Genomic DNA, 27933 nt, shown 5'->3' on the forward strand with positions numbered 1-27933 from the left:
TATTCATAGTTCAAAATTAAAGAGGTACAAAAGATTCCTCTCCTCCCAAGTCACCAACAGTCTCTGTGTATCTTTTCAGAATTTTATGTACAAGCAAAAACGTACATTTTTTTGTTACTTTTTTCCCACAAAAGTTAACAAATGATACACATCATTCTGCTTCATTTTTTTTAATGGTTTTGCCTTCTTTTTCCTTGTATTTTGACACCATCCCATCTTAGAACTGTAAACAAAGAGCTTCCTGGGATTTTGTTGGTTTTTACAGTTCCATAGTATTTCATAACACTGGATGTACAAGAATCCTTGTTTTACTTGTTGAACTAGTTCCTTATTGATTCACATATCCTGGTTTCCCATCTTCTGCAATTATACACAATATAAACTTTATACACACTGCTGCATCTTTCTGCGCACTGCGCTGCTGGCCTCTGTCCGTCACAGGCGCCATCTGGGAGACTTCCCTGGTAATACAGTGGTTAGGAATCTGTCTGCCAGTGCAGGGAACACGGGTTCGATCCCTGGTCCAGGGAGATCACACATGCCCGGGAGCAACTAAGCCCAAGAGCCACAACTGCTGAAGCCCACGTGCCTAGAGGCCCTGCTCTGCAACAAGAGAAGCCATCTCAGTGAGAAGCCCTCACACCACAAGGAAGACCCAGCTCAACTAAAAATGAATAAATAAATATTTTTTTAAAAAAACCTTCTGGGGGAAGCCGGAGAACCAGGAAGAGAAACCACATCCTTCTGCAGGGTTCCTCCAGCGCCCTCTACTGACCAAGCGTCACATTGCGCCAGGTGGCCAATGAGATCTGATCATACTCTCCAGCTCCAATGTCAAGGAACAGGGAACCAGGAACGGGTTTGGAGCTGAGAGATGATACACTGGGAACTGGTACAGGGTAGTTGTTAGAATCCAGGACGATGTAACACTAAGACCAAGTGATTGTTCATATTATTGTTATTTCTCATCTGACCTGCCGGCAGTCTCCTGGAACCCAGACTTGTGAACCTGGTCATGAATGAGATCCCCTTCCTACAATGTGATGTTTGTGGCACTATGGCTCAGTTGGTTAAGAATCCGCCTGCAATGCAGGTTCGATCCCTGGATCAGGAAGATGCCCTGGAGAAGGAAATGGTAACCCACTCCAGTATTCTTACCTGGGAAATCCCATGTTCAGAGGAGCCTGGCGGGCTACAGTCCATGGGGTCGCAAGAGACCGACACGACCAAGTGACTAAACCACCACCAAAGAAATCAAGGGCTTATTCCCAAGAAGCGGTAGTGAAAAGCGCTGAGATTTTAAGTCCAGCCACCTGAATTCAGTTGCAGCTTCCTCTGTGTATTAATGGAGTGCTTCAGAATCTCATTAGGCTGACCCAATAGAAATTTATTTCTTGGGAATTCCCTGACAGCCCAGTGGTTAGGATTCCATGCTTTCATTGCCCAGGGCCTGGTCTCAATCCCTGGTCAGGGAACAAAGATCCCACAAGCCATGTGGTGAGGCAAAAAAAAAAAAGGAATCTATTCTCATTCCTGTAAATTCTAACTGATCTCAGGTGGCATCGGCCTGCAATGGCTTAGAGCCGGGCTTGGGTTCCCAGCCAGAGAGTGGCTGGGTCGAGGCGGTAAGAGTGCCAGATCCCAGCTACTAGACCAGTGGACAGTGATAAGGGCCCTGGCCCTCTGGCTTTGCAGAAAAGAATTTCTACCCAAAGGAGAGTCATGACGCGAGTCAAGTTATGTATTAAGAGGAAAAGGTACACGGGCCGACTCAGGGGGAGAGTCTCTGAGTCGCACCTTTGTGGCAGTTTGAATTACTTTTATGGGGCATTTCTTCCGGGTTTCCTTTGGCCAATCATTTTGATTTGCCTGGTTCACAGTCCGTATTTGGTATATCTCAGGATCTTCCCATGTGTGCACACGCAACTCTTAGCCAAGATGAATTTTACCGGAAGGGGTCTGGGTAGAACATCTCTTGACATCATTCCCCTTTGAACTCCAAGGATCCTTTCTGTGCAAGTGTGGCTGGGCAGGTCTCCTGATTTCAAGAACGGAAACTATGTGGTCTGGACAGGACCCAGCCTCCTCCTTTAACTGTCGGGCTGTTCTCTTCTTGCAGTTTTGGTCCATAGGGAATGAATCCTATGTACCCTGGGGGTGGAGGTGGGGGGGGCATTTGCCTTCTGCACAACCAGTGTGGGATGGATGGAGGGAAGGGTGGGGGGTATCCATGCAGATTCCGGCATCCTCGCTTCTTCCGCTTTATGGCTCTGCCATCCCCAGGAGCCCCAGTTTCCACTGGCATCTCTGCATCCAGCCCGCAGACAGGGGGGAAGTGAAAGTGTTAGTGGCTCAGTCATGTCTGACACTTTGCGACCCCATGGACTGTAGCCCGCCAGGCTCCTCTCTCCATGGAATTCTCCAGGCAAGAATACTGGAGTGGGTTGCCATTTCCTCCTCCAGGGGATCTTCTCGACCCAGGGATCGAACCTGGGTCTCCTCCAGTGCAGGTGGATTCTCTACCGTGTGAGCCACCAGGGAAGCCCTACCTCCGATTAACTTGCCCAGTTTTTCCCAACAGGGACCAACTGGATGATTGAGATCCTGAGCTTAATCCTAAAGGACGGAGACCCCTCCTGGATCCACTCGGTGCCCATCTGGAAGCGGTCGCCCTGGTGTGAAGCCATCATGGGCGCCTTCAGCCTCCCCAACCAGCCCAGCCCCCGCCTCATGAGTTCCCACCTCCCCATCCAGCTCTTCGCCAAGGCCTTCTTCAACTCCAAGGCCAAGGTACAGGAGGAGGGAGGGGTGTGTGTGTGTCGCTGGAGCAGGGGGGAGTGGAGGAGGGGTGGAGCATAACTCTCTGATGAACTCAGCATGTTAAGCAGCCACTATGTGCCTGGTCCTGATCTAGAACAGCAGCAAACACATGCCCAGGAACACCTGCCTTGGGAGCCCACGCTCTAAAGGGGGCAGGCCAAGAACAGATGGAATAGATAAGGAAAATGCTGGGGCTTCCCTGGCGGTCCAGTGGTTAGGATTCCACGCTTCCATTGCAGGAGGCATGGGTTTGATCTCTGGTTGGGGGACTAAGATCCTGGACCCCAAATGAATTTATATAAGCATCTTTTTAAAAATAAGGAAAATAGTTAATACATCCAAGATGATATATTCACATCGAGAAGGAGGAGAAGGTGGGGGTTGGAGTTAGAGGTAAGGGTTGCAATTCTAAATAGCGGAGGGGTCAAAGGAGGCCTCAGCAAGACAATGCCATTTGAGTAAAGACTTGAGATGTGAGGGGAGGAGCCACGGGGGTGTCGGGGATGGTGGAAGAATGTTCCAGGAAGGGGCATGAGCAGGTGCAAAGGCCCTGGGGTGGGTGTGGCAGGCCTGAGGTCTACTCAGGAGGACTGTGTGGTTGGATCTAAGTGAGCAAGGGGAGCGGAGCAGAGATGAGGTCAGGGATTTAATAGGGGCCACAATGTGCAAACGCCGCACGGGCTTTGGTGGGGAGTTTGCTTGTCTCTGAGGAGGACAGGAGCCAGGGGCGGGCTCTGCGCAGAGGAGAAACAGGGACCAACTTAGGTTTTCCCGGGCGCCCTCTGGCTGCAAGGCAGGGAACAGACGCTCAGGGCGAGGGCAGAAGCGAGTGCGGGGCGGGGCGGGGGAGGGGAGGAGGGAGGGGGGCGGGGAGGCGACAGACCAGGTGCAAGGTGGCCGTGGAGACAAACAAGGCGGTGGCTGTGGAGGTGAAGGAAAAAGGACTGGGTTTGGAGTGTATTCTGAAGCTGGAACCAGGAATATTTGCCGGCAGGTTGGATGTGAGTGTGGGAGGAGCATCAGTCAAGGGTGACGGCAGGGGGTTTGGCACGTCCAGTAAGGAGCTGGGAGGCTGGGGCTGCCGTGGACTGAGAAGGGAAGGAGAGGTTTTGGGGGAAGGTGGGGGGCTCTGCTGTGACCCAAGTGGAGGATGCCGGTGGACAGTGAGAGAGACGAATCTGGGCTTGACAGGAGTGATGTGTGCTGGGCACATCTGTTTGCAACCTGTTGAGATGTGTGTGTACATAAATAGAGACAGAGAGAAACAGAGACAGAAACAGAGAGACAGACAGAGATAAAGAAATAGAGACGGAGAGAGGAATTAAAGCCAGGAGACTGGTGTGATCACCAAGGAAGGGAGTGAGTACGGACAGAGAAGTGGTGGGGATTGCTCAGCAAAGCTGTTATGATCACAGTTATAGCTTATTACAATGAAAGGATAGGCTTCCCCGGTGGCTCAGCGGTAAAGGATCTGCCTGCAATGCAGGAGCCACTGGAGACTCAGGTTCAATCTCCGGATTGGGAATATCCCCTGGAGGAGGGCACAGCAACCAACTCCAGTATTCTTGCCTGGAGAATCCCCACAGACAGAGAAGCCTGGCAGGCTACAGTCCATAGGGTTGCAAAAAGTCGGACATGACTGAAGCGACTTAGCACAGAGAAAGGACAGAAATTAAAGTTGGTGAAGGGAAGAGGTGCCTGGGAGCGCATCCACAAGAGACCAGGCACCAGCTCTGATGGGGTCTGTCCCAGTGGAGCTGTATGGACAGTGCTCAGTCCTCTGGCAAAGACATGTGACAACACGCATGGAGTGTCACACACCAGGGAAGCTCACCCGAGCCTTGGCATCCAGGGTTTTTGTTGGAGGTTGGCCACGTAGGTGTGACTGACCACCTGCATGGCTAACCTTGGTCTTGAGAGAGGACATATCTGATGGGGCTGGAGTAAGGCTAGTAGCAGAACATCAAGCTGGCAAACAGATTGGAACCGGGTCATCAGGGCCTTGAATGCCAGGCCCAGGGGCTGGGACTCCACCTTGGGGCAGAGGGCCAAGGAGGGCACGGTCAGGTGGGTGTAGAAAGAGCCTCTGGGGCCGTGTGGAGGCTAGGAGGCTGGGGAGGAGGCTGGGGCCCCAGCCGTGGGAATAGGAAGCAGAGGTGGCCGCCTTTCTCTGTTGGTCATCACCCCTCACCATGATCTCCATCACCTACCCTGCATGCCTGTCTCCTTCACTCTTTATTTCTTGAAGCCAAACTGCCCCTCTACCTGGTGTCGAAACAGTCCCTCTCTTTTCCCAGAGTGTGGCTGGAGGGTGCCCTCCCCTGCTATGGACCAAGGCGAACTGATCTGAACCCTGATTAGCTGGGAAGTCCCTCCAGAAGTCTACCCTGAGTCCGTCCTGCTGCAGATATCAGAAGGGAGAGGGCTGCAGGTCAGGAAACCTCAGGGACTGACACCCTCTCCCCTCTTCCCCCTGCCCGCACACAGGTGATCTACATGGGCCGGAACCCCCGGGATGTGGCGGTCTCACTCTATCACTACTCCAAGATTGCCAGGCAGTTGAAGGATCCTGGCACGCCCGACCAGTTCCTGGAGAACTTCCTCAAAGGCGAAGGTGAGGACTGGGGCATGTGAGGTTGGGGGGCCAGTGAGCCCCAAGGAGGCCCAGATGGGAGGAGGGCCAAGAAGGAAGTGGGGAGAGACAGCAAGGCAGAGACTGGGCGGTGGGGTGGTGGGGGCTTGGAGGGAGGGCTCCAGCTCTGAGGGGCCAAGCCTGGGGCCATGGGGCATTGGTTGGGCTCCTCCAAGCCCCAGGGGGGCTGGCTCGGCTCCCTGTCCCTCACCCTCCTGTCTCTCTGCTCGCAGTGCAGTTCGGCTCCTGGTTCGACCACATTAAGGGCTGGATTCGGATGAAGGGCAAAGAGAACTTCCTGTTTATTACTTACGAGGAGATGCAGCAGGTGATCCCCTCCCCCACCTCAGCCCTGCTCCCCCCCTCCCACCTCCCACCCACCAGCTCCGCTTCCCACAGAACTAAGGAGAAAAGGCAAGCAGGGAGCAGAGCATCCCTAATGCACATGGGCGTGATTTTCAGAAGGGTGGTCAGGGGAGAGCCATGGAGCTCTCTGGGGAAAATGTGTCTCAGGCAAAGGGAATAGTCCGTGCAAAGGCCCTGGGGTGAGAGTGTGATTGAAGTGTTCCAAAGGGAGCCAAGAGGCCAGAGCTGAGAGGGGGTGGGGTGGGATACGAGGGCAGAGAGGGGATAGGGGCCCAGAGTGAGGACTTTGGCTTTTTTCTGAGTAGGTGGGAGCCACAGGTGGGCTCTAAGCAAGGGAGGTTATAGGTTAAGTGAGATGCTACAGAACCCTGACCCTCAAGAAGTGATGATGCTTCCTGATGGTTGTGACCTAAAAGGCAGAGGGAAGCAATGGAAGAAAATGGTCTTTGGAGGCAGACAGAGAGCCTGGCTGGACCCTGTGGAACGTCCTTGGGACAGGCACCTGGGAGAGAAAGGCCTTCTGGCTGGGGAAATCAGGGAAGGCTGCCTGGAAGAAGGGGCCATGAAGAATGACTACAGCTTTGCCTGACTGCAAGGAGGACGCTGGGCTTCTAGTTGGACCAGATCCACAGTGAAGGTGTCCAACTGTTCCATGTTCCTTTTTAAATTTTTTAAAAAAATTTTTGTGGCACCTCAAGGCATGTGGGCTCTTAGTTCCCTGATCAGGGATCGAACACAAACCCCTTGCATTGGAAGCATAGTCTTAGCCACTGGACCGCCAGGGCAGTCCCCTGTTCTGTGTTCTTAACAGAGCTCTATTCTGAGAGGCTAGGAACCTAAGAGGTTCCAGTGTTCGTTCACCCATGGCCCCAGACACATTCTCATCCCGTGTGTGCTTCATGTGTTTTTTGTGTCCTGGTTTCTGTTGACACTGTATAGCAGAAAGAGCCTGGCTTTTGGTGTTCGAAAAGCCATTGAAAGACTCTTTAAAATCTCTCAGAACCTCAGAGGTCTCATCCTTAAAAATGGGTGGAAAATACTGGCTCAAGGATTGCTGTGAGAACCCCAGTCCCTGGCATTGGCGTCTTGTGACCATCTGACAAGGGACAGCAAAGTGTTAGCATAGTGTGCAAGGTAAGAGTGATTAGGTTCCGAGCAAGGGCGTATCTGGCTATGGTAACCATAATAGCGGAGGTTTCAGCCTCTTAAATCGCAAAAAATGGTATACTTTATTTTATTTTCTATTTTGCTTGCTCCGGACCCTTGCTGCTGTGTGTGGCCTTTCTCTACTGGTGGCAAGTAGGGACTCTGCTTCATTGTAGAGCTCAGGCTTCTCTTGTTGCAGAGCACAGGCTCTAGGAACGGAGGCTTCAGTGGTTGCGGCATGCAGACTCTGTAGTTGTGGCGCACGGGCTTAGTAGCTCCAAGGCATGTGCAGTCTTCCCAGATCAGGGATCGAATCCGTGTCCTCTGCATTAGCAGGCGTACTCTTAACCACTGTGCCACCAGGGAAGTCCAGAAAATGGTATATTTAAATGGCTGACCCCAATATTATTATTGCTCCCATTTTATAGAGGAGCAAACTGAGGTAGTTTAGCCTCAAGAGAGCTGAGAACTTGCCCGAGGCACACAGCTCTTCGCTGTGAATCCCATGGGTTTATTTTATTTTATTTTCCACTCTGGTAAATCTCTTTTGATGGAAAGATCCAGAAAAGACTTCGGCATCACCCCTCCCCTATCTTTTCCACCCAGCTTTATCCTCTGAACCAAAAACTGGGCCACGCAGCCTGACAGAGCTTCTGGGCTGCCCCTGGGTGTGAGGAACAGCCAACACGTTAGAATTTCTGGGACACATCAACGGTTCAAGAGGATAAATGCTTATGAAACTAAGAATAACCTGGAAAATCAAGGCCGTGGGGTCGGTGGAGCTGACCACAAGCGTCTGTGCCAGGCGCTGCATGTCAGGGAAGGCAGGGAGATAGACGGGAGGGTCATGAACTTTGGGGACTCAAATCTGAGCTCCTTGTTGGCTGTGTGACCCTAGACAAGTGTCTTTCCCTCTCTGAGCCTCCACTCACCGATGGGGGTAATGACACCTCTCTGCCAAGCCATTGGGAGGATTGGCACAAATATACCTGAGAGTCCTGGACTAGAGATGGGTACACAGGAGGTGCTTAACCCACAGTGATTTGAACCGTCAGTCACAAGGGAGGTGATGTTTGGGTGGCATCTGGAGGGGTAAGTTTGCCAGGCAGAGAAGGGTGGTGCAGGGCTTTTGTGACAGCCCCGTGCCAAAGCCCACAGCGAGGACCGCTCAGGAAGGAGATGAAAGACCCGGCCACGCCTGACCTTAAAAGCCAGACCTGGCGGGGGCGGGGCGGGGGGTACTTCCCTGGTGGTCCAGTGGCTAAGACTCCATGCTCCCAATGCAGGGGCCTGAGTTCGATCCCTGGTTAGGGAACTAGATTCTACATGCCCCAATTAAGACCTGGTACAGTTAAATAAATAAATATTAAAAAAAAAAAAAGAAAGCCAGGCCTGGGGATTGGGGCACTGGAGAGCCACAGGAGGGCTGGGAGTAGGGGAGGAACAGGGTCAGCTCTGGGTGTGGGGAACTGGAGGCAGGGAGGCCGTGAGAAGGCCAGGGTGGAGGCTGGGGTGAGGGCTCACAGGGGGAGAATGAGGCCGGGCCAGGGGTGGGGGCTGTGGGGACACAGAGGAGGGGAGGCGGCAGAGAGCTGAAGCAGGAGGCTCAGGGGCTGACGACTGACAGGGGCAAGAGGGGGAGCGGGTAGGGAGGAAGGGGAGCCAAGGCCAGGCCAGGAGTTTGGCCCTGGGTGAATGGTAGGGCTCTTCTGGGACCTGGAGCGGGGCAGGGTTGGGCACAGACCAATTTTGAATCTAAAGGAGCGTTCACTCTGCATGAGATGCTGGACCGACCCCTGCCTCCTGCTGTGACCTCCGACCCAGACCCATCCTTCCCTTGCCCCCACAGAACCTCCAAAAGCCCACACTGCAGAAACCCCCAGAAGCCACGGCCCAACCCCTCCACCTGGAGGTGGGGAAACTGAGGCAAAGAGACAGAATCCTGCCCCCCAACCCAGATTCCAGCGGTGGGGGCTCAGGCATCCAGATTCTGGGTCTGGTGCCCCTTCCTGGCCTGGGGTCCCCTCCTTCCGCTGATGCCTCCTCTGCCCCCAGGATCTCCGCAGCTCCGTGCAGCGCATCTGCCAGTTCCTGAGCCGGCCACTGGGCGAGGAGGCGCTGGAGTCCGTCGTGGCACACTCGGCCTTCAAAGCCATGAAGGCCAACCCCATGTCCAACTTCTCTCTGCTGCCCCACAGCCTGCTGGACCAGCGCCATGGTGCCTTCCTCCGGAAAGGTGAGGGGACTCTGGGGCTCTAAGCTCCATTAGGCCACCACCTGGCTGTGTGTCTTGGGCGAGTCACTTAACCTCTCTGGGCCTGTTAGCACGGAGCTTGGCACACAGCTGATGCTAAACGCTGAAGAGCGTTGCCATAGCAGCTCTGAACGCTAGGAGGCTGTTTGGAGTCTTCTTCGTGAACCCTTCTTAGGGTTAACGTTCACCCCAGAAATAGTTAAGTGTTGGATGACGGGCTGAGGGTGGGAGTGTATTAGTTTCCTATTCCTGTTGGAACTAAATACCACACGCATAGTGGCTTAAAACAACACATGTTCAGGGAAATTCCTGGTGGTCCAGTGGTCAGGACTCAGCACTTTCCACTGCTGTGGTCCAAGGGTGGGGGAGCTAAGGTCTTCCAAATAGTGCAGTGCAGCCAAAATAATAATAATAATAACAAAGGACAAAAACACACACATTCACTGCCTTATTGTTCTGGATGTCAGAAGTCCAAAATCAGCCTCACTGAGCTAAAATTAAGGTGTCAGGACCGTGTTTTCTATGGAGGCTCTGGGGGGAACGAGTTCCCTGCCTTCACAGCTTCCAGACCTGCCTGTATTCCCTGGCTGGTGGTCCCTTCCTCCATCTTCAAAGCATCTTCTGCTCTCTGACTCTGACCCCCGCCCTGCGCCCTCTTATAAAGATGAGTGAGTGGGTGCTAAGTTGCTACAGTCTGCGATTCCATGGACTGCAGCCCGCTAGGCTCCTCTGTCCATGGGAATCTCCAGGCAACAATGCTGGGCCAGGGGGTCTCCCCGACCCAGGGACCGAACCCGCGTCTCTTACACCTCCTGCATTGGCAAGTGGGTTCTTTACCGCTAGAGCCACCTGGGAAGGCCCTCTTATAAGAATGTTTGCCATTGAACATTAACATCTTTAACTTAATGACATCTGCGAAGTCCCTTCTGCCATGTCGGGTCACATGTGCATAGGTTCGAAGGGTCAGGTCATAGACATCTTGGTGGGGGCGCCACTAGCCAGCCCGTCACAGGGAGCCCCCAGAAACCTCACTAGGGGTGTCATGTAACGTGTGGTTTGTGCGTTTGCGAAACTTCAAAACACTGTGACCCAAATGACTTTGGCCCCAGGATTCCAGGTAATGGCTGGTGCCCCCGATTATCCCATGAGATGAGAAACTTGAGGGGGGATTCCCCTACTGGTCCAGCAGATAAGAGTCTGCACTCCCACTGCTGGGAGTGCAGGTTCGATCCCTGGCCTGGGAACTAAGATCTCATATTCTGTATGGTAAGGCCAAACAGAACAAAAAAGTAAAAAAATAACTAATAATTTTTTAAGATAAATTTTTAAAAAAAAGCAACCTGAGGGACCCAAGTGTTTGCCTCGGGGCACATGGAGCTAGCAGTCACACCCCTCACCTGCTCAGTGGCTGTGAGAGGCACATCTTCAGCCTGATCCGTGAAAGCACTGGCTCCCAGTGTCAGAGCAGCGCTGGAGCCAGGAAGCCCTGTGCTAGCCAGGGAGGTGAAGGACAGCTGGAAGAGGAGGTGATACAACGCCGGGGAAGGATGCTAGATGCGGAGGCGGATGCTCTGGGTAGATATTTAAGAGCTTAGGGCGGGGGTAAGGGGAGAGGTCTGCTGGAGGGGTGAGCAGGGCAGAGAGAGCCTGACGGGGAGGGGCAAGAATGGTGCCCGGGGGTCTGGCCAGGCGACTGGTGGCCAGTGATAAACTGTCAGCCTTCAGCAAAATGGAGATATGGGGTGGGGGAGGGGAAGGACAGTGGTTCTAGCAAAGGGCGCTGCATGGGCAAAGGCCAGGAGGTGGGAGAGAGGGTGCTGGCTTCTTGGGGCGGGGGCACGACGCTCTGGCTGCGCCTCAGCTCCGCCTTCCCTCCGCTCCCTCCAGGGGTCTGCGGTGACTGGAAGAACCACTTCACGTTGGCGCAGAGTGAAGCCTTCGACCGCGCCTACCGCGAGCAGATGCGGGGGCTGCCGACCTTCCCCTGGGACGTGGACCCCGAGGACGCCAGTCCGGACTCCGACCCCGGTCCCGGCCCGAGCCCCAACCCAGATCAGGCCTCCGAAGCACCCCACCCGTGACCCTGAGAATAAAAGCGTCTCTCTACTGCGCGGGCTATTCGGTGCGCCGCGGAGGGGATGTGCCGCCGGCGGGCGGGCCGGGGCGCCGCCTGGGGACTCGGAGGCTGGGATGGGGGCCCCAGGGGGGCGCCCAAGGCCTGGGGGACGGCGAGGTCCTCTAGCCCACCCGGCACGCCTGTGGGGCCGGTGACCCAGAATCCTCTCCCAGAGGCGAAGATGGAGGCCGGGAGGCCAGCGCAGGGCACCTGACTCCCCCCGGCTAGAGTGCTGCGATCCGACTCCGGATCCTGGGGAGGGAGAGTGATGGGGGCCAGGGTTCCGGGGTCTGAGGGACGAAGGAGCCAGGTCTGGACTCCGGGGTCTCCCGTGAGGCTGCGGAAACGCACGTTTCTGGCATAAAGCAGCTTTATTCTGAGCAGAGGTAAAGGGCAGCCCTAACAATCCGCCACTTAGCCCCCGTGAAACAGACTCGGCCCCTGCTGGCTTCCCCTCCGCTGGCCTGGACCTGTTTCCCAGCGCCTCGGGATTCAGCTCGGCTTCCCCGGACGCTTCTCTCCTCTCCGCGGCCAGGCTCACTTTACCCCACAGCTCCTGAGCGCAGGCGGGTTCAGGAAGCCTCCCCTCAGACCCGAGAACCCCATCTTCACCCCCGCACAATTCCAGCACGGGGACCACTCAGCCAGGCGTCTCCTCAGAGAAGTTCTGACGCGGCGGGAACAGGAGATGTGCTGTTAGGACCTCGCCTAATGGAGACCTCCTGCCCATTTTCTAGGCGACACTGAGGTCCAGAGTGGGCACTGGGCTTGCCCGCATTCTAGAACAAATTGAGGGGGGGGAATCCTTGGCATCTCCCAGACACCAAGGCCACAAGCTTTGTCCCAGGTACAACAGGGAGGCGGGGGGCTCTGAGTGACCGTTGTCTGACCATCCTGAGTCAGGGCCAGAGCCATTTGGCTTTGGCTCCGGTCAGGGCTGCCCCCTGAGTCCTGGCTGGGTGACCCCGTCTGGCTGCCGGATGCCTCTGGGTTCCAACAGTTTGGAGGCAGCATCTTTACCAAACCTCCTCCGGGTCGGGGACAGATAGCGGAGGCGGTGCCCAGGGGTGAGGGGCAGGGGGCCGCCCCAGGGCTGGGACCAGGCCAGCGGGCGTGTGTCCGCCTCCCCGCCGGGGGCCCCTCCAGCACCCCGTTGCCTCATCAGGGCCTTGGCTGGCGTGTCCTTGGAGCCCCAGGACTTCTTGAGCTGTGGAAGGAAAGACAGGGAGGTGAGAGGCGGTTCTTGGGGGTCCCAGAGCCTGGGGAGTGAGAGAGCAGGGCGGGGGGTGGGGGGGGAGGATGGAGAGGGTGCTTAGGGAGGAGGGAGGGGAGGAAGAAGGAGGTGGGCTGCAGGGAGATGAGAGTGGAGGGGTTGGGGGGAGGTGAGAAGGCCTTCATGTCTCCAGAACCAGGAGGGAAGTGAATGGGGAGGCTGGGGACCCCCAGACCTACAGAGGGGGTACGGAGTTGGGTCCCCATGTGCGGCTTTGCAGCGGGGAAAGGAACAGGAAGCAGAAAGCAGCTGCATGGGGGCGGCAAATATTTGCCAAGGGAGGTGATGCCAGGTGAGGGCAGCTCAGGACCAGGAAGAGGCGAGGACCTTGCCCTTGCCCATCCCTCTTCTCCTCTCGATTGGGACCGAGGGAGGTGATTCTGGGGACATTCATTTCTCTCCGGAGTGGCCTCAAGCTCCCACTTAGCAGATGGGGAAACTGAGGCTCAGAGGGGGCACAGCTCAGCGAAACTGACCCCAGGTCTGCCTGCATCCAGGGAGAATCCACCGGATTCTCCCACATGGCTCCTGCTTGCAGCCCACGTCACAGCTGAGGACACAGAGGCGCCATCCAAGCTTTCCCCAGAGAACAGTGGCAGGCTGTGCCAAGTGTCTAAGCAGCTGGGAGAAGGGAGGGGAGACCCCCCTGACCTCCCCTAGCCCCCTCCCCAACATGCGCAGCACTCTCGAATCCAGGAAGCCAGTGAGCAGAGCATTTAAATGTTCCACCTGGGAAGCAACCAGGGCTGAGATCCAGTTGCTCCCTGGTGCCTTGGTTTCCCCATCTGTGAAATGGGTGAGTGGAGAGCTGTAATCACATCCACCTCAATGGTTGTGGCAGTTCAAGGTAAAAGTGAAAGTGTTAGTTGCTCAGTCGTGTCTGACTCTTTTCGACCCCGCGGACTGTAGCCCACCAGGCTCCTCTGTCCATGGAATTCTCCAGGCAAGAATACTGGAGTGGGTTGCCATGTCCTTCTCCAGGGTATCTTCCCAACCCAGGGATGGAACCTGGGTCTCCTGCATTGCAGGTGGATTCAGATGGTTTGTGGCAGAGGTTACATTTAATCAACTCTGAGGAAGCACTTGGCATGGGGCCTGGTGCATGGCAAGGTGCCCGAAAAAAGATCGTTGCTTTGACCTTGGGCAAGTGAAACTCAACCCCTCTGTCCCTCAGCTTTTCCATCCATACACCTGAGCATTAACAGGAGTATCGCCTCACTGCCATGGGAGGAGGAGGTCAGGAAATCAAAATAAATTCCATCTGGGGACTTTATTGTGACCATGGTGATTAATCTATTTCATTCGACCGCACTGACTCCTCCTCCCAAGCAAACTGAGGATGGGGACAGTAGCTCAGCCCATGTCCCCAGTGAGAATGCTGAGGGTCAGAGAAGGAGGCTCTCGGGGTCTCTGCCCAGTGTCACCAGTGCTCCCCTGCCCAGCACACAGTAGGGATACCGGAAGTGGACCATGCCATTGGGAATGCAGGGAAGCAGTTTTGCTTCCCCCACCCCCAGGACCAGGCACCTCGCAGGGGCCCTCACAGGCCTTCATCCTCTTCCAGGCCCGCCACCTGGTCTCACCTCATCGTTGTCTCCATCACTAGAGCCCGACAGCTGGGACAGGCGACTCAGGTCCCAGAGGGAGCGGCTGGGCCGGGTTGGGGGGCCGCTGGGGATGCGGGCACGCTGTACGCTCCTCAGGATGTCGCTCAGAGCCGGCCCTGGCGCGGCCAGGGTCTCCTGCCTGTCCCCCTCGAAGACTCGGCAGGCGGCCAGGCGTTGGGTCAGTGAGCCATCGGGCGGTGGTAGCGGCGACAGGGGGGCCACGGAGCAGCGGTGGACCACGCGGTGTGGGCTGTGGGCCAGCTGCAGCCCCCCCAGGGCTCTAACAAAGGGACCCGGGGTGGGCGCAGGCGGGAGCGGCCCGGAGGCTGCATACAGCGTCCGGAACTCTCGGCTGAAGGCATCGGTGATTTCACCAGTCAGCAGGGTCACCAGGCCACGGTGCAGGCGGGAGTCACTCCAGGTGAAGCTGGGGGACAGAGGGTGGAGGGGAGGATCAGGATCTCCAAGCAGCCTCAGAAGTCTGGCCTGGCCCCCATCGCCCGCCCCCAACCTAGTCTCATGGAAAGGCTGTGTGACCTCAACATGCCCCTCCGTAGAATGGGAGCAACCAGGTATCTACCCTAGAGGGTTGATGGGAAGGCATGAGCTAACATACTTAAATGATCACCTGGAATCAGACGAGTTTAAACCTGGGGTCTGCCCCATTCCCACAGTTTCCACCTCTGGAAGGAGATGGGATTCTGACTCCCTCTGGGACTCTTTGAAGACTCAATTGCTTCCTATTATGACTGCCACTTATTAACTGCTTGCTGTGTATCAGGCTCTGGGTGTGCCTGCTCCCTGCCTCTGTTTGCTCATCTGTCACATGGAACTAAAACACAGGAAGATTAGAGTCAGAAAATATGGGTCGGGCCCCTGCCCAGTAGGTACTCAGCATTAAAAGGCTGGGAGTCGAGACTTCCCCAGTGGTCTAGTGGCTAAGACTCTGCACTCCCAACGCAGGGGACCTGGGTTCGATCCCTGGTGGGGGAACTAGATCCCACATGCCATAACTAAAAGATCCTGCGTGCAACTAAGACCCAGCTCAGCCTAATAATGAAATTAAAAAGAAAAAGAAGCTCCGTACTTGCAATGCACAGGACGTGGGTTCAAAAAGTGGTCAGGGAACTAGATCCCACATGCTGCATGGGATGGCCAAAAAAAAAAAAAAATCCCCCAAAACTATACTTCAATTAAAATAAGTAAATAAATACTTTATAAGAGTTAAAAAAAATTAAAGTCTGCAAGCCATGGTGAGCTGTGCCCTTACTATCCCTGTGATCACACTGGTTGTGATTTAGAGAATCAAGCGCACCTGCTGGTACACAGCAGATGCTCAGTAAATGCTCTCTTTGGAATTAAATGAACCTGGGCTCTCCTTCTGGCACAGGGGAACTTGGATGTGTCACATTCCCTCCCTAAGCTTCGGTTTGCCCATTGCAAAACCAGGCTTGCCCTGGCCCACGCCATCTTGCACCTCGGCGGGTACCATAGCAGCACCCGGCAGAGAGGGCCACTTTGAGGCCAGGATGATGAACACTGGTCCAAGCATCCTTACCTCGTGGGGTGTCAGTATCCTCGCACTCCAGCAGGTCGGCGGGCCAGCCTGCCCGCTCGGATTGTGACACCCCTCCCCCACCTATGACCTCAGCCCCGGAGCGGCCAGTGGGAACCCTGGGGAGGGGGGCGCATCTGTGAGGTCACCCCCATTCCGCTCCACAGAGACTCCTGGGGGGCAGCGGCCGCTGGCTCATCTCCTTCCCCGGGGGTGTTTCTGAGACCCGAGGATTCGAGAGCGGTGGTCACAACGGAGCTTCCGAGGACGCGGAGTGTCGGGAACTGAGGCCATGCCAGGTGCTGGGCCTGGGAGATCAGAAGTCCCGAGGGCGCGAGGCATGTCGTTCAGCAGTTCTGGGAGGCCCGGGAAGCCCACGGCCCGGCTGGGGCACCGTCACCGCCGCCAGGCCACCATGGTCCTCGGCTGGCTGCCACTTCTGGTGATGGTTCTGGCCCCTGGCACGACGGGTGTCAAGGACTGCGTCTTCTGTGAGCTGACCGACTCCACAAGCTGTCCAGGCACCAGCATGCGCTGTGGCGATGACGAGGACTGCTTCACGGGCCACGGGGTGGCCCCCGGCGTTGGCCCCATCATCAATAAAGGCTGCGTGCACGCCACCTCTTGCGGCCACGAGGAGCCCATCAACTACATGGGCGTCACCTACAGCCTCACCACCAACTGCTGCACTGGCCACATGTGTAACGGGGCCCCCGACCCCACGCGCGGCCGGTTGGCGGGGGCCGCCGCCAGCCTGGCGCTGGGTGTGCTGCTGCTGCTCCAACACGTGCTGTGACCAACCTGGAGGGCAGGGCCCGGGGCTGGTCTCCCGGCTGCATTGCTCCCCCTGCCCCCCACCTCCATCCCCTTTCCCCATTAAATGGCCAGAGGCCCTGGACAACCTCTCGTGGCCTGGCCTCATCCATTCTAGGGCTGCCCACCGGAGGAGCCCAGTGCTCTGGAAGCAGCCCCAGGCCCTCCAATTTAGTGATGGGGGAGCCATGTCCCACAGGTTGGACTGGACTACTGTATTTCATTGGTTCTAAGACGCGTTATCTTTTCAGATTTGGATCAGGATGTTTCTTTCCTTTGGTGGCACCTTAGAGTCGATGAAATATGGTAAAACAAAAACAAAAACAACCACACCAAAAAAATCAAATAATAATAAATGACAGCTGACGTTGATGCAGCACATCTTATGTTCCGTGCCAGGCATGATTATCTTACGGAATCCCCAAGTGAAGCTGAGAACAAAGATTCTCTTCAAAAACCTCCCAGTTTTGGGGATTTCCTGGGGGTCCTGTGGTTACGACTCCGTGCTTTCACTGCTGGGGTCCCCGGGTTCAATCCCCTGGTTGGGGAGCTGAGATCCAGCAAGCTGCAAGGCGCAGCCGAAAAAAAAAAACCCAACATCCCAGTCTTAATGCTAGCGGTTCTCAAATTGTGGTCCTTGGACCAGCAACATTAGCATTAACCAGGAACTTGCTAGAAATGTCAATTCTCGGGCCCCAGTCCAGGCTGGCTGAATAGGGGTGGGGCCCAGAAATCTGGGTTTTATTTAACAAGTCACCCAGGTGACTCTGGGGCCTGCTCAAAGTTGAAAGCCACCAGGCCAGGGCAAAGGTAATCAACAGGGCACTTCTGCCCCCCGGGGGGCACCTGGCAATGTCTGGAGATGGTTTGGGTTGTCATAACTGGGGAAGCCAGATGCTACCCATATCTCCTGGGTAGGGGCCATTCAGCCCAAGAAAGCTCCCCTGCAATACAGAATCATCCAGCCCCAAACATGAGCAGTAACTGTCTTGAGAAACCTTGCTCTAGACGTGCTAACCGGATCATCCCACGTCTAGAGGGAGAAACTGGGGCACAGAGAGGGGAAGTCAGTTGCACAAAGTCACACAGCTAGTAACTTCAAGCTAGGATTTGACCCCAGGCCATCCGGCTCGGAGTCCACGTGCCCTGTGCCATGCCGTTCCCAGGAAGTAAATCCTGCTATTTTCACACTTTGCAGATGGGAAAACTGAGGTTCAGAGTAAGGGAAGGTACCAACCAGCCCAATGTCCCAGAGCTAAGAAGTCACGGAGCCAGGTTCTGGTCAGTTGGCCCCCAGGGAGAGAAGAGGAGGGACAGGAGATGGTCTGAGGACCGGGCCATTTGTACACCAGCTCTGATTTTTACATCCTTGTGTGTGTGCTAAGTCGCTTCAGTCGTGTCTGACTCTGTATGACACTATGGAGTGTAGCCCGCCAGGTTCCTCTGTCCATGGGATTCTCCAGACGAGAACACTGGAGTGGGTTGCCATGCCCTCCTCCAGGGGATCACCCCGACCCAGGGATGGAACCCACGTCTCCCATGACTCCTGCATGGGCTGGCGGGTTCTTTACCACTGCACCACTTGGGAAGCCCTCTGATTTTTGCACAGATGCTCAAAGAGGTGGAGACAGCCACCCAAAGCAGAGCTAGGACTCCAGTCCAGGTCCCCCTGGCATGGGAGCTCCCACACACCGGGAGCCCAGTTTCCCAGACGATGAAGTGCTGGGGCCAAAGAGATGAAGACTTACCCCCAGGCCACAACACCGCCCGGCGGGAGGTTCAGTACCAGCCTGTTCTGCCACAAGACCCCTCCTCTCCCGGGCAGGGGTGGGTACAGACCCATCTTACAGGGGAGAAAAGAGAGTCTGGGGAAGGGCATGCCCCACTGCTGGCTGAGGTGGAGCTGGGGACCAGAGGCCGGGCGGTGTGTGGGGTCGGGGGCGCCGCACCTGTAGGATCCTGAGATGACCCGCTCGCCGTCCAGCAGCACAAACTTTTCCCGCACGTTGCCGCTCACCTGCCGACGCCAGCGGCTCTGGAAACTGCAGCCCCGCACGACTCGGATGTCTAGGTTCTGCGGTGGGAGGGCATGCCCTTGCTCAGGCCGACCCTCCCTCCCCCCTGACCTCCACCCAGTGCCCTCCCTCCAGGCAGCTCCTACCTGGGCGGCCCATGGGAGGGTCTATCCCAGCTTCCCCAGGGGTCTCTTGTGGATAGTCTTAACTTTGACAGCTCACCCCAGCTGCCCCACCCCCATGCCATGGGCATCAGATCTCAGGGGACACTCTCAGCCAGCATCCACCTTGATGACCCAGCACCTCCTGGAAGGGTCTGCCCCCCGCTGCTTCCCCCGCCAGTGCCAGGGAATTGGGGTGTTACCCTCCAGCCACCTGGCCCCTACCTCAGTGGCCCAGGGGTTGACCCCCAGCTGCTGGGCCAGCGTCAGAAAGGCGGGCAGCTGCTGACGGTCCAGGAGCAGGTAGACGGGCACCCAGCGGCATGTGGCAGCCTCCACCAGGTCCGAAAGCAGGTCTGGGTCAGTGAAGACGTCCATGACCACGGCCACCAGCTGAGGGGTGGGGAGAGGGGCTGTGGGTGGAGCCTGGGGCTTGGGGGGCACATTCCGGGGGTGAGGTTCTCCGGGGCGTTTAATGGTCCAGGCTCCGTGGGACATTCAGGGAAGCTGAGGGGGATACCCCGAGACACATACTACAGTTCATTCAGCGCCTATGTGTGAACTGACTCAAGGGACAGGAGTTTGAGCAAACCCCAGGAGACAGTGGAGGACAAAGGAGCCTGGCGTGCCTTAGTCCATGGGGTCGCAGAGTTGGACACAACCGAGAGACTGAATAACAACGATGTGTGAATGAGAAGCAAACAGGCTTTCTGGAGCCCCTCCACCTCTAACTGCTAGAAAACTGTCATTATAAAGCACACGTCTGCAGCAGTACCCCATGGGCTTTGACACTACGTGGCTGCCAGGCTCCAGGGCTTGGTGGGCTGGAGGCCCTTCACTGTGGGCAGCTGCACACCTGGTCCTCGGGTGGGATAACCTGCCAGGCCACCAAGGTGAGCTCTGGGGACAGGGAAATGCTGAGGAGCCTGGAGCTGGCAGGCAGAAAAAGGTGGTGGTGGTGAACCCTGAGTCACTGGCCAGAAGGCCTTGGTTCAAAGCCCCACTCGGCCACTTAAAAGACAAGGGACAACCTACCATGCCTCACTTTCCCTGTCTCCTCAATGGGTACATGAAGCCCAACCTCATAGGACCCTCCTTGGGATTAGGTGGGTTAACCCATAAAAAAACACTTAGCATGGGAGTAGAGACATAAAAAAGTTGTTATAGAATGGGCTGTCCAAGGGGCTGCAGGGCAGACATTTTCAGTTCAGTTCAGTTGCTCAGTCGTGTCCAACTCTTAGCGACCCCATGGACTGCAGCATGCCAGGCTTCCCTGTCCATCACCAACTCCCGGAGCTTGCTCAAACTCATTTGGGCCCCACTAAAGGAGGATACAGAGAAGGCAATGGCACCCCACTCCAGTACTCTTGCCTGGAAAATCCCATGGATGGAGGAACCTGGTAGGCTGCAGTCCATGGGGTCACTAAGAGTCGGACACTACTGAACGATTTCACTTTAAATTTTCACTTTCATGCATTGGAGAAGGAAATGGCAACCCACTCCAGTGTTCTTGCCTGGAGAATCCCAGGGACGGGGGAGCCTGGTGGGCTGCTGTCTATGGGGTCGCACAGAGTCGGACACAACTGAAGCGACTTAGCAGTAGCAGCAGCAGCAAAGGAGGATAAGGGCTTCCCTGGTAGCTCAGCTGGTAAAGAATCTGCCTGCAGTGCAGGAGACCCTGGTTCAATTCCTGGGTGGGGAAGTTCCCCTGGAGAAGGGATAGTTTACCCATCCCAGTGTTCTTGGGCTTCCCTGGTAGCTCAGAGGGTAAAGAATCCACCTGCAATGTGGGAGGCCTGGGTTCGATCCCTGGGTTGGGAAGATCCCCTAGAGGAATAAGTGGCAACCCACTCCAGTATTCTTGCTTGGACAAGAATCCCCACAGACAGAGGGTCCTGGCGGGCTACAGTCCATAGGGTCACAAAGAGCTGGACACGACTGGGCGACTAAGCGAGGCACAAAGGAAGATAAAGACATCCACCCTGGCTGGTGGGGTGGAGTAGGTGACTGAGGTGTGCAGTCATACTTAGGTCCAAGAGGCATGGATGCCTGAGGCACCCAGGTCTTGGGGAGAGAGTGGGAACCCTCAGATCTTAAGAGGGTAAGAGTGAGATCGGGGCCGTGTGGATGCCTGGATCCTGGGAAGCGTGGACATGCACGGTCCAGAATGCCAGGGTCCCAAGTGATGTGCCCTCACACTCACGTCTGGGGGTGGACACGTGAGGATGGCCAAGTCTGGGGGAGGGACCCCCTGAGGCTCCCACCTTGTGGGCGGCCCGAATCTCCTGGTGCACCAGCTCCTTGAGGGACGGCTGGCCCTCGCCAGGCGGCTGGGTGTACAGCTGGGCCCGGGTGATCCCTTTCCAGGCTGAGTCTTCCGGCCAGCCCAGGCGCAGCACGGGCACCGCCTCCTCCGACTGTCCCGGCCAGTAGGTCAGGCTGCCTGAGACCCCATGGGTGGCGTCGGCTCCCTCTGCTGCCCCGCCGGGCTCAGGCTTCGCGGCCGTCCAGTCCTCAGCCGCTGCCACCAGGCCCCGGAGCTCCTCTCCGCCCAGGAAGGGCCGCAGCCCCTCGCGCCGCAGGCAGGCCTCGAACGCCTCCACGCCTTCGCCCAGCAGAGTCTCCAGCGCCAGTCGCTGGCCCTCGGAGTACAGGAAGCCGGGGCTGGCCTCAGTCTGGGGCCGTCCCCCGGGCCCTGGATCCATTCCTTCCAGTGCTGCCAGCTGGGAGGCCGCCATCGGGCCGTTTGGGGGTGAGGATGGTGAGGCTGGATGTCTGGAGGGCTTGGCCGTCTCTGGGCACCGAGCATCTAGAGATCTCCAGACAGGCAGACTCCGTGTGGCCGTGCAATGCCACCCGCACAGCCCTCAGTCCCGACGGCTCGCCGTCCTGACCATCGCACTGCCCAAATGAGGGACCGCCCGGAGCGTGGCGTTGCTCAGACGGCCAGCCCGCCGGCCACCTGAGCTTCCTGCCAGACTCCGATGTTCTGGCGAAGCCCACAAGTGGCCCCCCGCGTGTCGGTCAGGCTGACCGCCTGACACTTTCTGCAGCCACCCAGCTCTGCTTCCTGACACGCCAGCCCCCCTCCAGCCCCGCTGGAGACACGAGGCTCCAAGTGACCCTGCCTCTGGCTCAGGCTGACTCTCCCGCCAGGCAACAGGCTGTCTGTTTGTCTCTGAGCATCCAAACGTCCCTAGCTAAAGGCAGAGTGGGCTGCCTGTTTGCCCCTCAGATAGCACACCTAACTGACCCTCTCTGGCTGTCTCTTTGACGGTCTGGAAGACATGGATCGCTTCCAGCTGACAATTTCAACATCTGACCGCCCACTGGAGCAACCAGCAGGCTCTGCCGGAATGTTTCTCTCGACAACCAGCCACCTGACTCACTGGTCCTCACTGGCCGATCATCCCGGAAGCCTTCTCTGTGAACCACCCCTCTCAGCCGTGCGAGGGTGCACTCCAGCCCTAAATCTTGGCATCACCTCTCCCTGCCGGGGAACTCAGTCTGTCTCCTCTTCAGGGTGAAGATCCTGCTCCCTGAGCGTTCACACCCACTCAGGCTGCTGTGGGGGTGGGTGCCCTCTACAGGGAGTTTCGTTACAATGGAATCAGCCCATTCAGACTGATGGCCGGATCAACAAACCCGGGTTCCTAAGACCACTGACCCGGCCCTCTGAGTGATCTCAGGCCCACTCCAGCCAGGATTTCTACCTTAATCCCACTGTCTCCGGCCAGCGGACTGTCCACTTATTCCAGGATGAGGACCACTCTGCATCCCTCCCAAGCTGCCCCTTTGACAATTCTGACTCAACCTCTGCTCAGTGGACGCCCCTCCCCACCCCCGTCGATCCCTGTCAACAAGAAGCCCCCTCTCCAGCACCCAGTCAGCTCCCCTCTGCCAGACCACAGCAAACCAGCCCTGCAAAGAGAAGGAAGAAGAATAAAGCCAGGCCAGTCCCTCTCCCTCCGGTCCTCCCCAGACGCCCTATCTCTCCCAGGTCTCCATCACCTTCCCCTCCTCTTGCCTTTCTGGAGGTCAGATCAGGGGCCTGGAGACCTCCTTTATTCCTGTGGCTCTTCCGGCCGGCCGGCTGGCCTGCCTTATTCATCAGGTTTCTTCCTGGGATCCGGGGAACCCAGCCCCTTGTGCAAATACAGGGGGAGGGCCATCACAGGCCCCTGGAAGCCTGGGGTGTGGGAACGAAGTAAGGGAAGGTCCCAGCAGCCCGCCAGACTCCAGCTTCAGGGGCGGGAGCTCACATCACCTGTTCCCACGCACCCTTTCCCCCACGGTGTCCCAACCCATTTCTATTTCCTGGTCCAAGCCCCGCCAGCCATCCCTAACGTGGAGATCCCTGAGGGGAGCACGAGTCCTTTAAGAGTAGGTGTGGCTGATTCAAATAGGAAGCAGGTGTCATTAACACCAGACACCTGGGAAGGAGGTGGGGCTTCAGCCTTAGATGGCTGCTAGGTCCCAAGGGTGCAGCAGGGTCCGAGGGTGCCAAAAGGCTTAGGGTGGGCACCGCAGACACTCAGGCCCCTGCAGACTCCACCCCCCACAACACAACGTTAAGGGGCTCATCCCAGAGGCTGGTCTGTAGAAGGGTTGTCATTGAGTCACAAAGTCATGTCCCACTTCTTTGCATCCCCAGGAACTGCAGTTATGCCATGCTTCCCCATCCTTCACTACCTCCCAGTTTGTTCAAATTCATGTCCATTGAGTCAGTGATGCCATCCAACCATCTCATCCTCTGTCGCCCCCTTCTCTTCCTGCCCTCAATCTTTCCCAGCATCAGGGTTTTTTCCAATCAGCCATTCACATCAGGTGGCCAAAATATTGGAGTTTCAGCTTCAGCATCAGCCCTTCCAATGCATATTCAGGGCTGATTTCCTTTATGAGTGACTGGTTTGATCTCCTTGCTGTCCAAGAGACTCTCAAGAGTCTTCTCCAGCACAATTCAAAAGCCATCAATTCTTTTCAGCACTCAGCCTTCATGGTCCAACTCTACATTCATACATGACTACTGTAAAAACCATGAAAGCCACTCAGTCATATCTGACTCTGTAAGCCCATGGACTGTGGCCTGCCAGGCTCCTGTCCATGGGATTTCCCAAGCAAGAATACTGGAATGGGTAGCCATTCCCTTCTCCAGGGGATTTTACCGACCCAGGAATCAAGCCCAGGTCTCACGCTTTGTAAGCAGATTCTTTACCATCTGAGCCACGCTTTGACCGTACAGATCTTTGTTGGCAAAGAGAGGGGCATGGCATCCACTGCCCAAAATGATGGGCTTCTCCTTGAGGGCTCCAACCCTCTCCCTCCCCCCTACTCCGTTCCCCAATAATATACAGAAGACTGTTAGCATCCAAAATCTTTTTAATAACACGGTAGACTCTCGGGTTAGTTTTTGTAGCCACGGCTGGCTCGTCGGCCTCTGGCACGCTCGAACTTCCGGCCCTTGGAGCGGACGTAGGGTCTGCAGGGAGAGAAGGGGCCCATGTAGAGAGTCAGGGGCTGCTGGGGCCTGCCAGCCAGTTGGGAGTTGAGAAACATCTGCTCTAACAGAGCAGCACGGGGACACCAGCAGAGGGCCTCACTCAACTGAGGCAGGATCAGCAGGAAAGCCTGGCAGCGCAGGAAGCCAGATGGCCAGGAGTGGCTGAAGGGCCTCCACTAGGCCCTGGGGGTGTCAACCAGGGCGCCCCAGAGCTGGACAAGATGCAGGCCCCACCCGAGGGGGGACAGGCCCTGAAGAACCCACACCAGTGATGCTGGCTGGGCAGGAAGCTCAATACCCAAACAACAGAGCTTTAAGCAGAGCCATGAAGGAAAAGCGGAGATTCTAGGCTGACAGAAATAGCTGGAAGCATGGCGAGGCCGACGTGCAGGGTATACTCACTTGGTGTGGCTATGCGGGGTTCCTGGGGCCTTGCCGAAATGCCTGTACACCTCTCGGCCCTTACGAGGACCTAGGGAAGGGGAGGAAGGGGTGGCTCAGGCTGATCCGGGCTGGGGTGTGGGGGAGGGCTGTCCCTGACCTCCCAGACCCAGAAAGGGAAAGGCTGCAGGAGCCCCATGGCCCGGCCCCTAGAGCCACTCACCAGAGAGGAGGACAGTGCCACAGCCCTTGGGGGAGTCCAGGGCCAGCTGGTCGAAGGTGAGGATCTTGCCCCCGGCCTTGAGGATGCGACTCCGGGCGCGGCTGCTCACTCGCAAAGCACACACCTAGGGGACAGAGGACGGGCGAGGTCAGAGCCCCCTGGACGGCGACCCAGGAGCTGCTGGGACCTCCGGTCCGCTGCCCAGACCCAGCAGGAGTTCCAGCTGCTTATTCTGCCTGATAACCAACTACTGGAGCCAAACGCCCGAGCCCTAAGAATGCAGCCATTCTTACCAGTTTACATTTAGAAACCCCCCTGACACCACAAACCTAAGCCAGTACACAGGTGAGAAAACTGAAGCAGAGATACTGTGGAAAACTGTCCAGAGATAACAAAGTGGCAGAGCGAGCACCATCAGCAGGGCCTCAGAAGGGGCTTGCCCAGGGATGCCCGCCATCAACACCACCCCCCTGCAATTCAGGCTTCATGCCTGCCTCACCCGGAGGCGAGATGAGCCTCACGGCACCACAGCAGGACAAGGACCTCAGCGTGACCCACACACCGTGCTCCTGAGCCACACCTCCCAACTCACCTTCAGTTTGGGCACCTCCTGGACACGAACATCATCGGTTATAGTCCCCACGACCACAGCTGTTTTGCCCTCCCGGCCAGGAAGCTTCATCTTCCGGATCTGGGATGGGCGCAGGGGAAGGGGGCAGTGATATACACATTAAACAAGTTCCCTCCGGCGCTTAAATCCACCCACCAATCCAGGCATCCCAAGGGCCAACAGTTGTGCCTCATTTGGGCTAAACCCACCCATGCCACCCCTCTCTAACTACCACAACAAGCCTAATCTCAGGTCCAGCCTGCAGAAACCTCCAAAAAATGTGCAAACAGATCTCTTACAGAAAGCTTTTGAGGGCTTGCTTTAAGACTTCAAGCCTCAGGAAGATTTCATAAAAGACACTGTAAACTGCACCCCTACGCAATTGTGAGGAAGAAAATGAGACCAAGCCAGTCCAGCACTCCCACTATACAGCTTCCATCGGAGGGATCAGAGTTCTGCACCCACCACTGGATGAAGTTAAGCCATAATAGCCAGGCTGCTACCAGAGAGCTCCAAGCCCACCCTTCCTCTCGAAGTCGGGCTCCAGACATGACCCAGTTGCTCCCCTAGGTTGGCTAAGCCCCAGTATCAGCCCCTCACCATCCGGGAAAGAGAGAGCGGTGGCCTGTTGGTGCGGCTCATGAACAATCTCTTGAGGACAACCTGATTGAAGGTGGAGTTGGTTCGTCTGGCCAGGAACCTATACAGCTGGAGCGGAAGAAAAATGAAGAGTGAGAACCCAGGGCAGCCCAGCCCACCCCCTCCCTCCCAGCTTTCTAACAAAGGAGGAAACAGATGATTGAGGCTTTCCCCCATCCCAGAGCCCTAGGGAGAGAGCTGGCCGAGTCCTGCCCGGCCAGGGACCCAGAAACCCCCCACACCACCCCCAGCTGTGAACAGGCCCAGAGACTGAAAACGCTGGAATCTCCAGCAGCTCTGGGAAAGCAGCAGACTCGTGCCTGTGCTGCAGGCTCCTACAGGGAGCCTGTGACCGAAACCAGCATGGAGGCCCTGGAAGTTCTGTTTCTGGGGTGGTCTTGATGAGGGGTCTCTGCCCCAACCTCACCTTGACCAACAGCCTCAGGTAAATGTCCTGGCTCTTGGGCTCCTTGCGTCGAACCTTTCGGTCCTTGTTGTGGCGGATGTCAACTCCCTGAAGGGGTGAAGGAAGGAAGACCATGAACCCAACTCTCATTTGGCAGATTCCACATAAACAATTTCAGTTATTCCTTACCTGCGAGAAACAGCTAAAGGCGCAGTCTCTGGAGATAACCAACCCCAGACTCACACTGAGAACAATCTGGGAAAATCACTTAAAACTCCCTGGGTCTCAAGTCACTTTTTTTTTTTAAAAAGAGGGAAAGAGTGCTAATTTTACACAGTAAGCTGTCAGCTCAGCACAATGACCTTAATAGCACCCCTATTAACTCAAATTTTTAGTTCTTTAGCAGCTATGTTTTTCAAAAATGTAAGTACCATTTAACCTCTCAACGCCTGTTTCCACACGTGGAGCGTTATCAGAAACACTTAAACCGAGGATGACTTTAAGTTATCATAAAAGCAACGAGCCTTTTTTTCAAGTCCTCTGTACAGAACCAGTCTTAAAACGACTTTTCAAGCATTATCTTCTTGACTCCAGAAACCTGAGCAGGTCCTTTCCCACTCTAGTGCTAAGAATGCTGAAGGAGGCCCACAATTTCCACCACAGCCTCTGCCTGCTCTCCTGCAAACTTCTTAGACTATGTCACGAATTGTAAAGAACGACTTGTTAATAGCTCTCATTCATCCAGCATTTAGGTATGCAAAGACCCTTGGTGAGCACTTTCTGTGAGCACTTTTTACCCAACTCACATCTTTGAAACAAAATTACTGGGTCTCCAACTAACAGATAAATGCTTTCCAGTCGCAGGGAATGCAGAGGGTAGGGAATTGAATCTCGAACGGAAGCCCGCCTGGCCCCCAAACACGGGCACCAGGCGCTTGACGACACCTTCCACCAGCACCCAACTTTCCAGGCTGGGGAGTGACAGAATACAGGGGCCGCACAGACAAGAGTAGCTGTGGAACCAGTTCCTGGGCCCGAATCCTGGCTCCGCCACTTACTGGCACTGTGACCCTGATCATACTACTTAACCTTCTTGCCCCTCAATCTGGTCATCTACGATGGGACCTATATAATACAGGAGTACAGGAAGGGTGGGAGACTGAAGAAGCCCACCCCTGGCCTTCGGGCTTCCAAAACAGCTCCCCGTCGCGGGAGTCGCCTCCTTTGAACACCCGTGAACCCCTGCCTCCCTTTGGAACGTCCCCAGCCCGGGGCCGCAGTGGATGGCAGCGGATGGTCGAGCCCAGGACGCCGCAAAGCTAGCTCACCATGATGGCGCCTCCTCCTTAGCCAGGTCCGGAAAGAGAAAGCAGATGCGCGATGGGCGGGGAAAGCCTTCAGCGTATTGCGCCTACT

The 27933-nt window shown here is 56.3% G+C and overlaps 4 protein-coding genes across 9 annotated transcripts in view; 2 read left to right on the forward strand and 2 right to left on the reverse strand.

Annotated features, from left to right (window-relative positions):
• The window catches only part of SULT2B1 (sulfotransferase family 2B member 1), an 84345-nt gene extending 73020 nt beyond the window's left edge, over window positions 1–11325 (forward strand). For all 5 annotated transcript variants that reach the window (XM_086353423.1, XM_086353422.1, XM_086353425.1 and 2 more), the window contains 5 exons: window positions 2582–2790; window positions 5308–5434; window positions 5686–5780; window positions 9020–9200; window positions 11106–11325. In XM_086353423.1, coding sequence (XP_086209549.1) covers window positions 2582–2790; window positions 5308–5434; window positions 5686–5780; window positions 9020–9200; window positions 11106–11299 — 806 coding nt within the window. In that variant the 3' untranslated portion in view covers window positions 11300–11325. The remainder of the gene's footprint in view (window positions 1–2581; window positions 2791–5307; window positions 5435–5685; window positions 5781–9019; window positions 9201–11105) is intronic.
• A 361-nt stretch (window positions 11326–11686) lies between these two features.
• On the reverse strand, window positions 11687–23056 carry SACK1E (scaffolding CK1 anchoring protein E). 2 transcript variants are annotated; one of them, XM_086353413.1, is made up of 6 exons: window positions 22786–23056; window positions 21023–22679; window positions 18984–19151; window positions 18532–18656; window positions 14191–14641; window positions 11687–12541 (listed from the first exon to the last, which is right to left on the reverse strand). In XM_086353413.1, exons 2-6 carry the CDS (start codon window positions 21494–21496, stop codon window positions 12266–12268), a joined length of 1494 nt encoding a protein of 497 aa, XP_086209539.1. In that variant the 5' UTR covers window positions 21497–22679; window positions 22786–23056; the 3' UTR covers window positions 11687–12265. The 2 variants fall into 2 exon arrangements, with proteins under 2 accessions (XP_086209539.1, XP_086209540.1); XM_086353414.1 differs by lacking the exons at window positions 18532–18656; window positions 18984–19151; window positions 21023–22679; window positions 22786–23056 and adding an exon at window positions 14843–15046.
• Window positions 15923–16968, forward strand: SPACA4 (sperm acrosome associated 4). Its single transcript, XM_086353430.1, has one exon. The coding sequence runs from the start codon at window positions 16062–16064 to the stop codon at window positions 16563–16565; it is 504 nt and encodes a 167-aa protein (XP_086209556.1). The 5' UTR covers window positions 15923–16061; the 3' UTR covers window positions 16566–16968.
• Window positions 23057–24119: 1063 nt separating the features above from the next.
• RPL18 (ribosomal protein L18) lies at window positions 24120–27888 on the reverse strand. The gene is made up of 7 exons (XM_086353429.1): window positions 27846–27888; window positions 26539–26625; window positions 26073–26180; window positions 25455–25553; window positions 24863–24986; window positions 24661–24730; window positions 24120–24237 (listed from the first exon to the last, which is right to left on the reverse strand). Exons 1-7 carry the CDS (start codon window positions 27846–27848, stop codon window positions 24162–24164), a joined length of 567 nt encoding a protein of 188 aa, XP_086209555.1. The 5' UTR covers window positions 27849–27888; the 3' UTR covers window positions 24120–24161.
• Window positions 27889–27933: the final 45 nt, after the last annotated feature.

The sequence above is a fragment of the Bos grunniens genome, chromosome 18 (assembly GCF_055505025.1).
Source record: "Bos grunniens cultivar Pamir isolate PY7600 chromosome 18, Bosgru_T2T1.0, whole genome shotgun sequence".
NCBI lineage: Eukaryota > Metazoa > Chordata > Mammalia > Artiodactyla > Bovidae > Bos > Bos grunniens.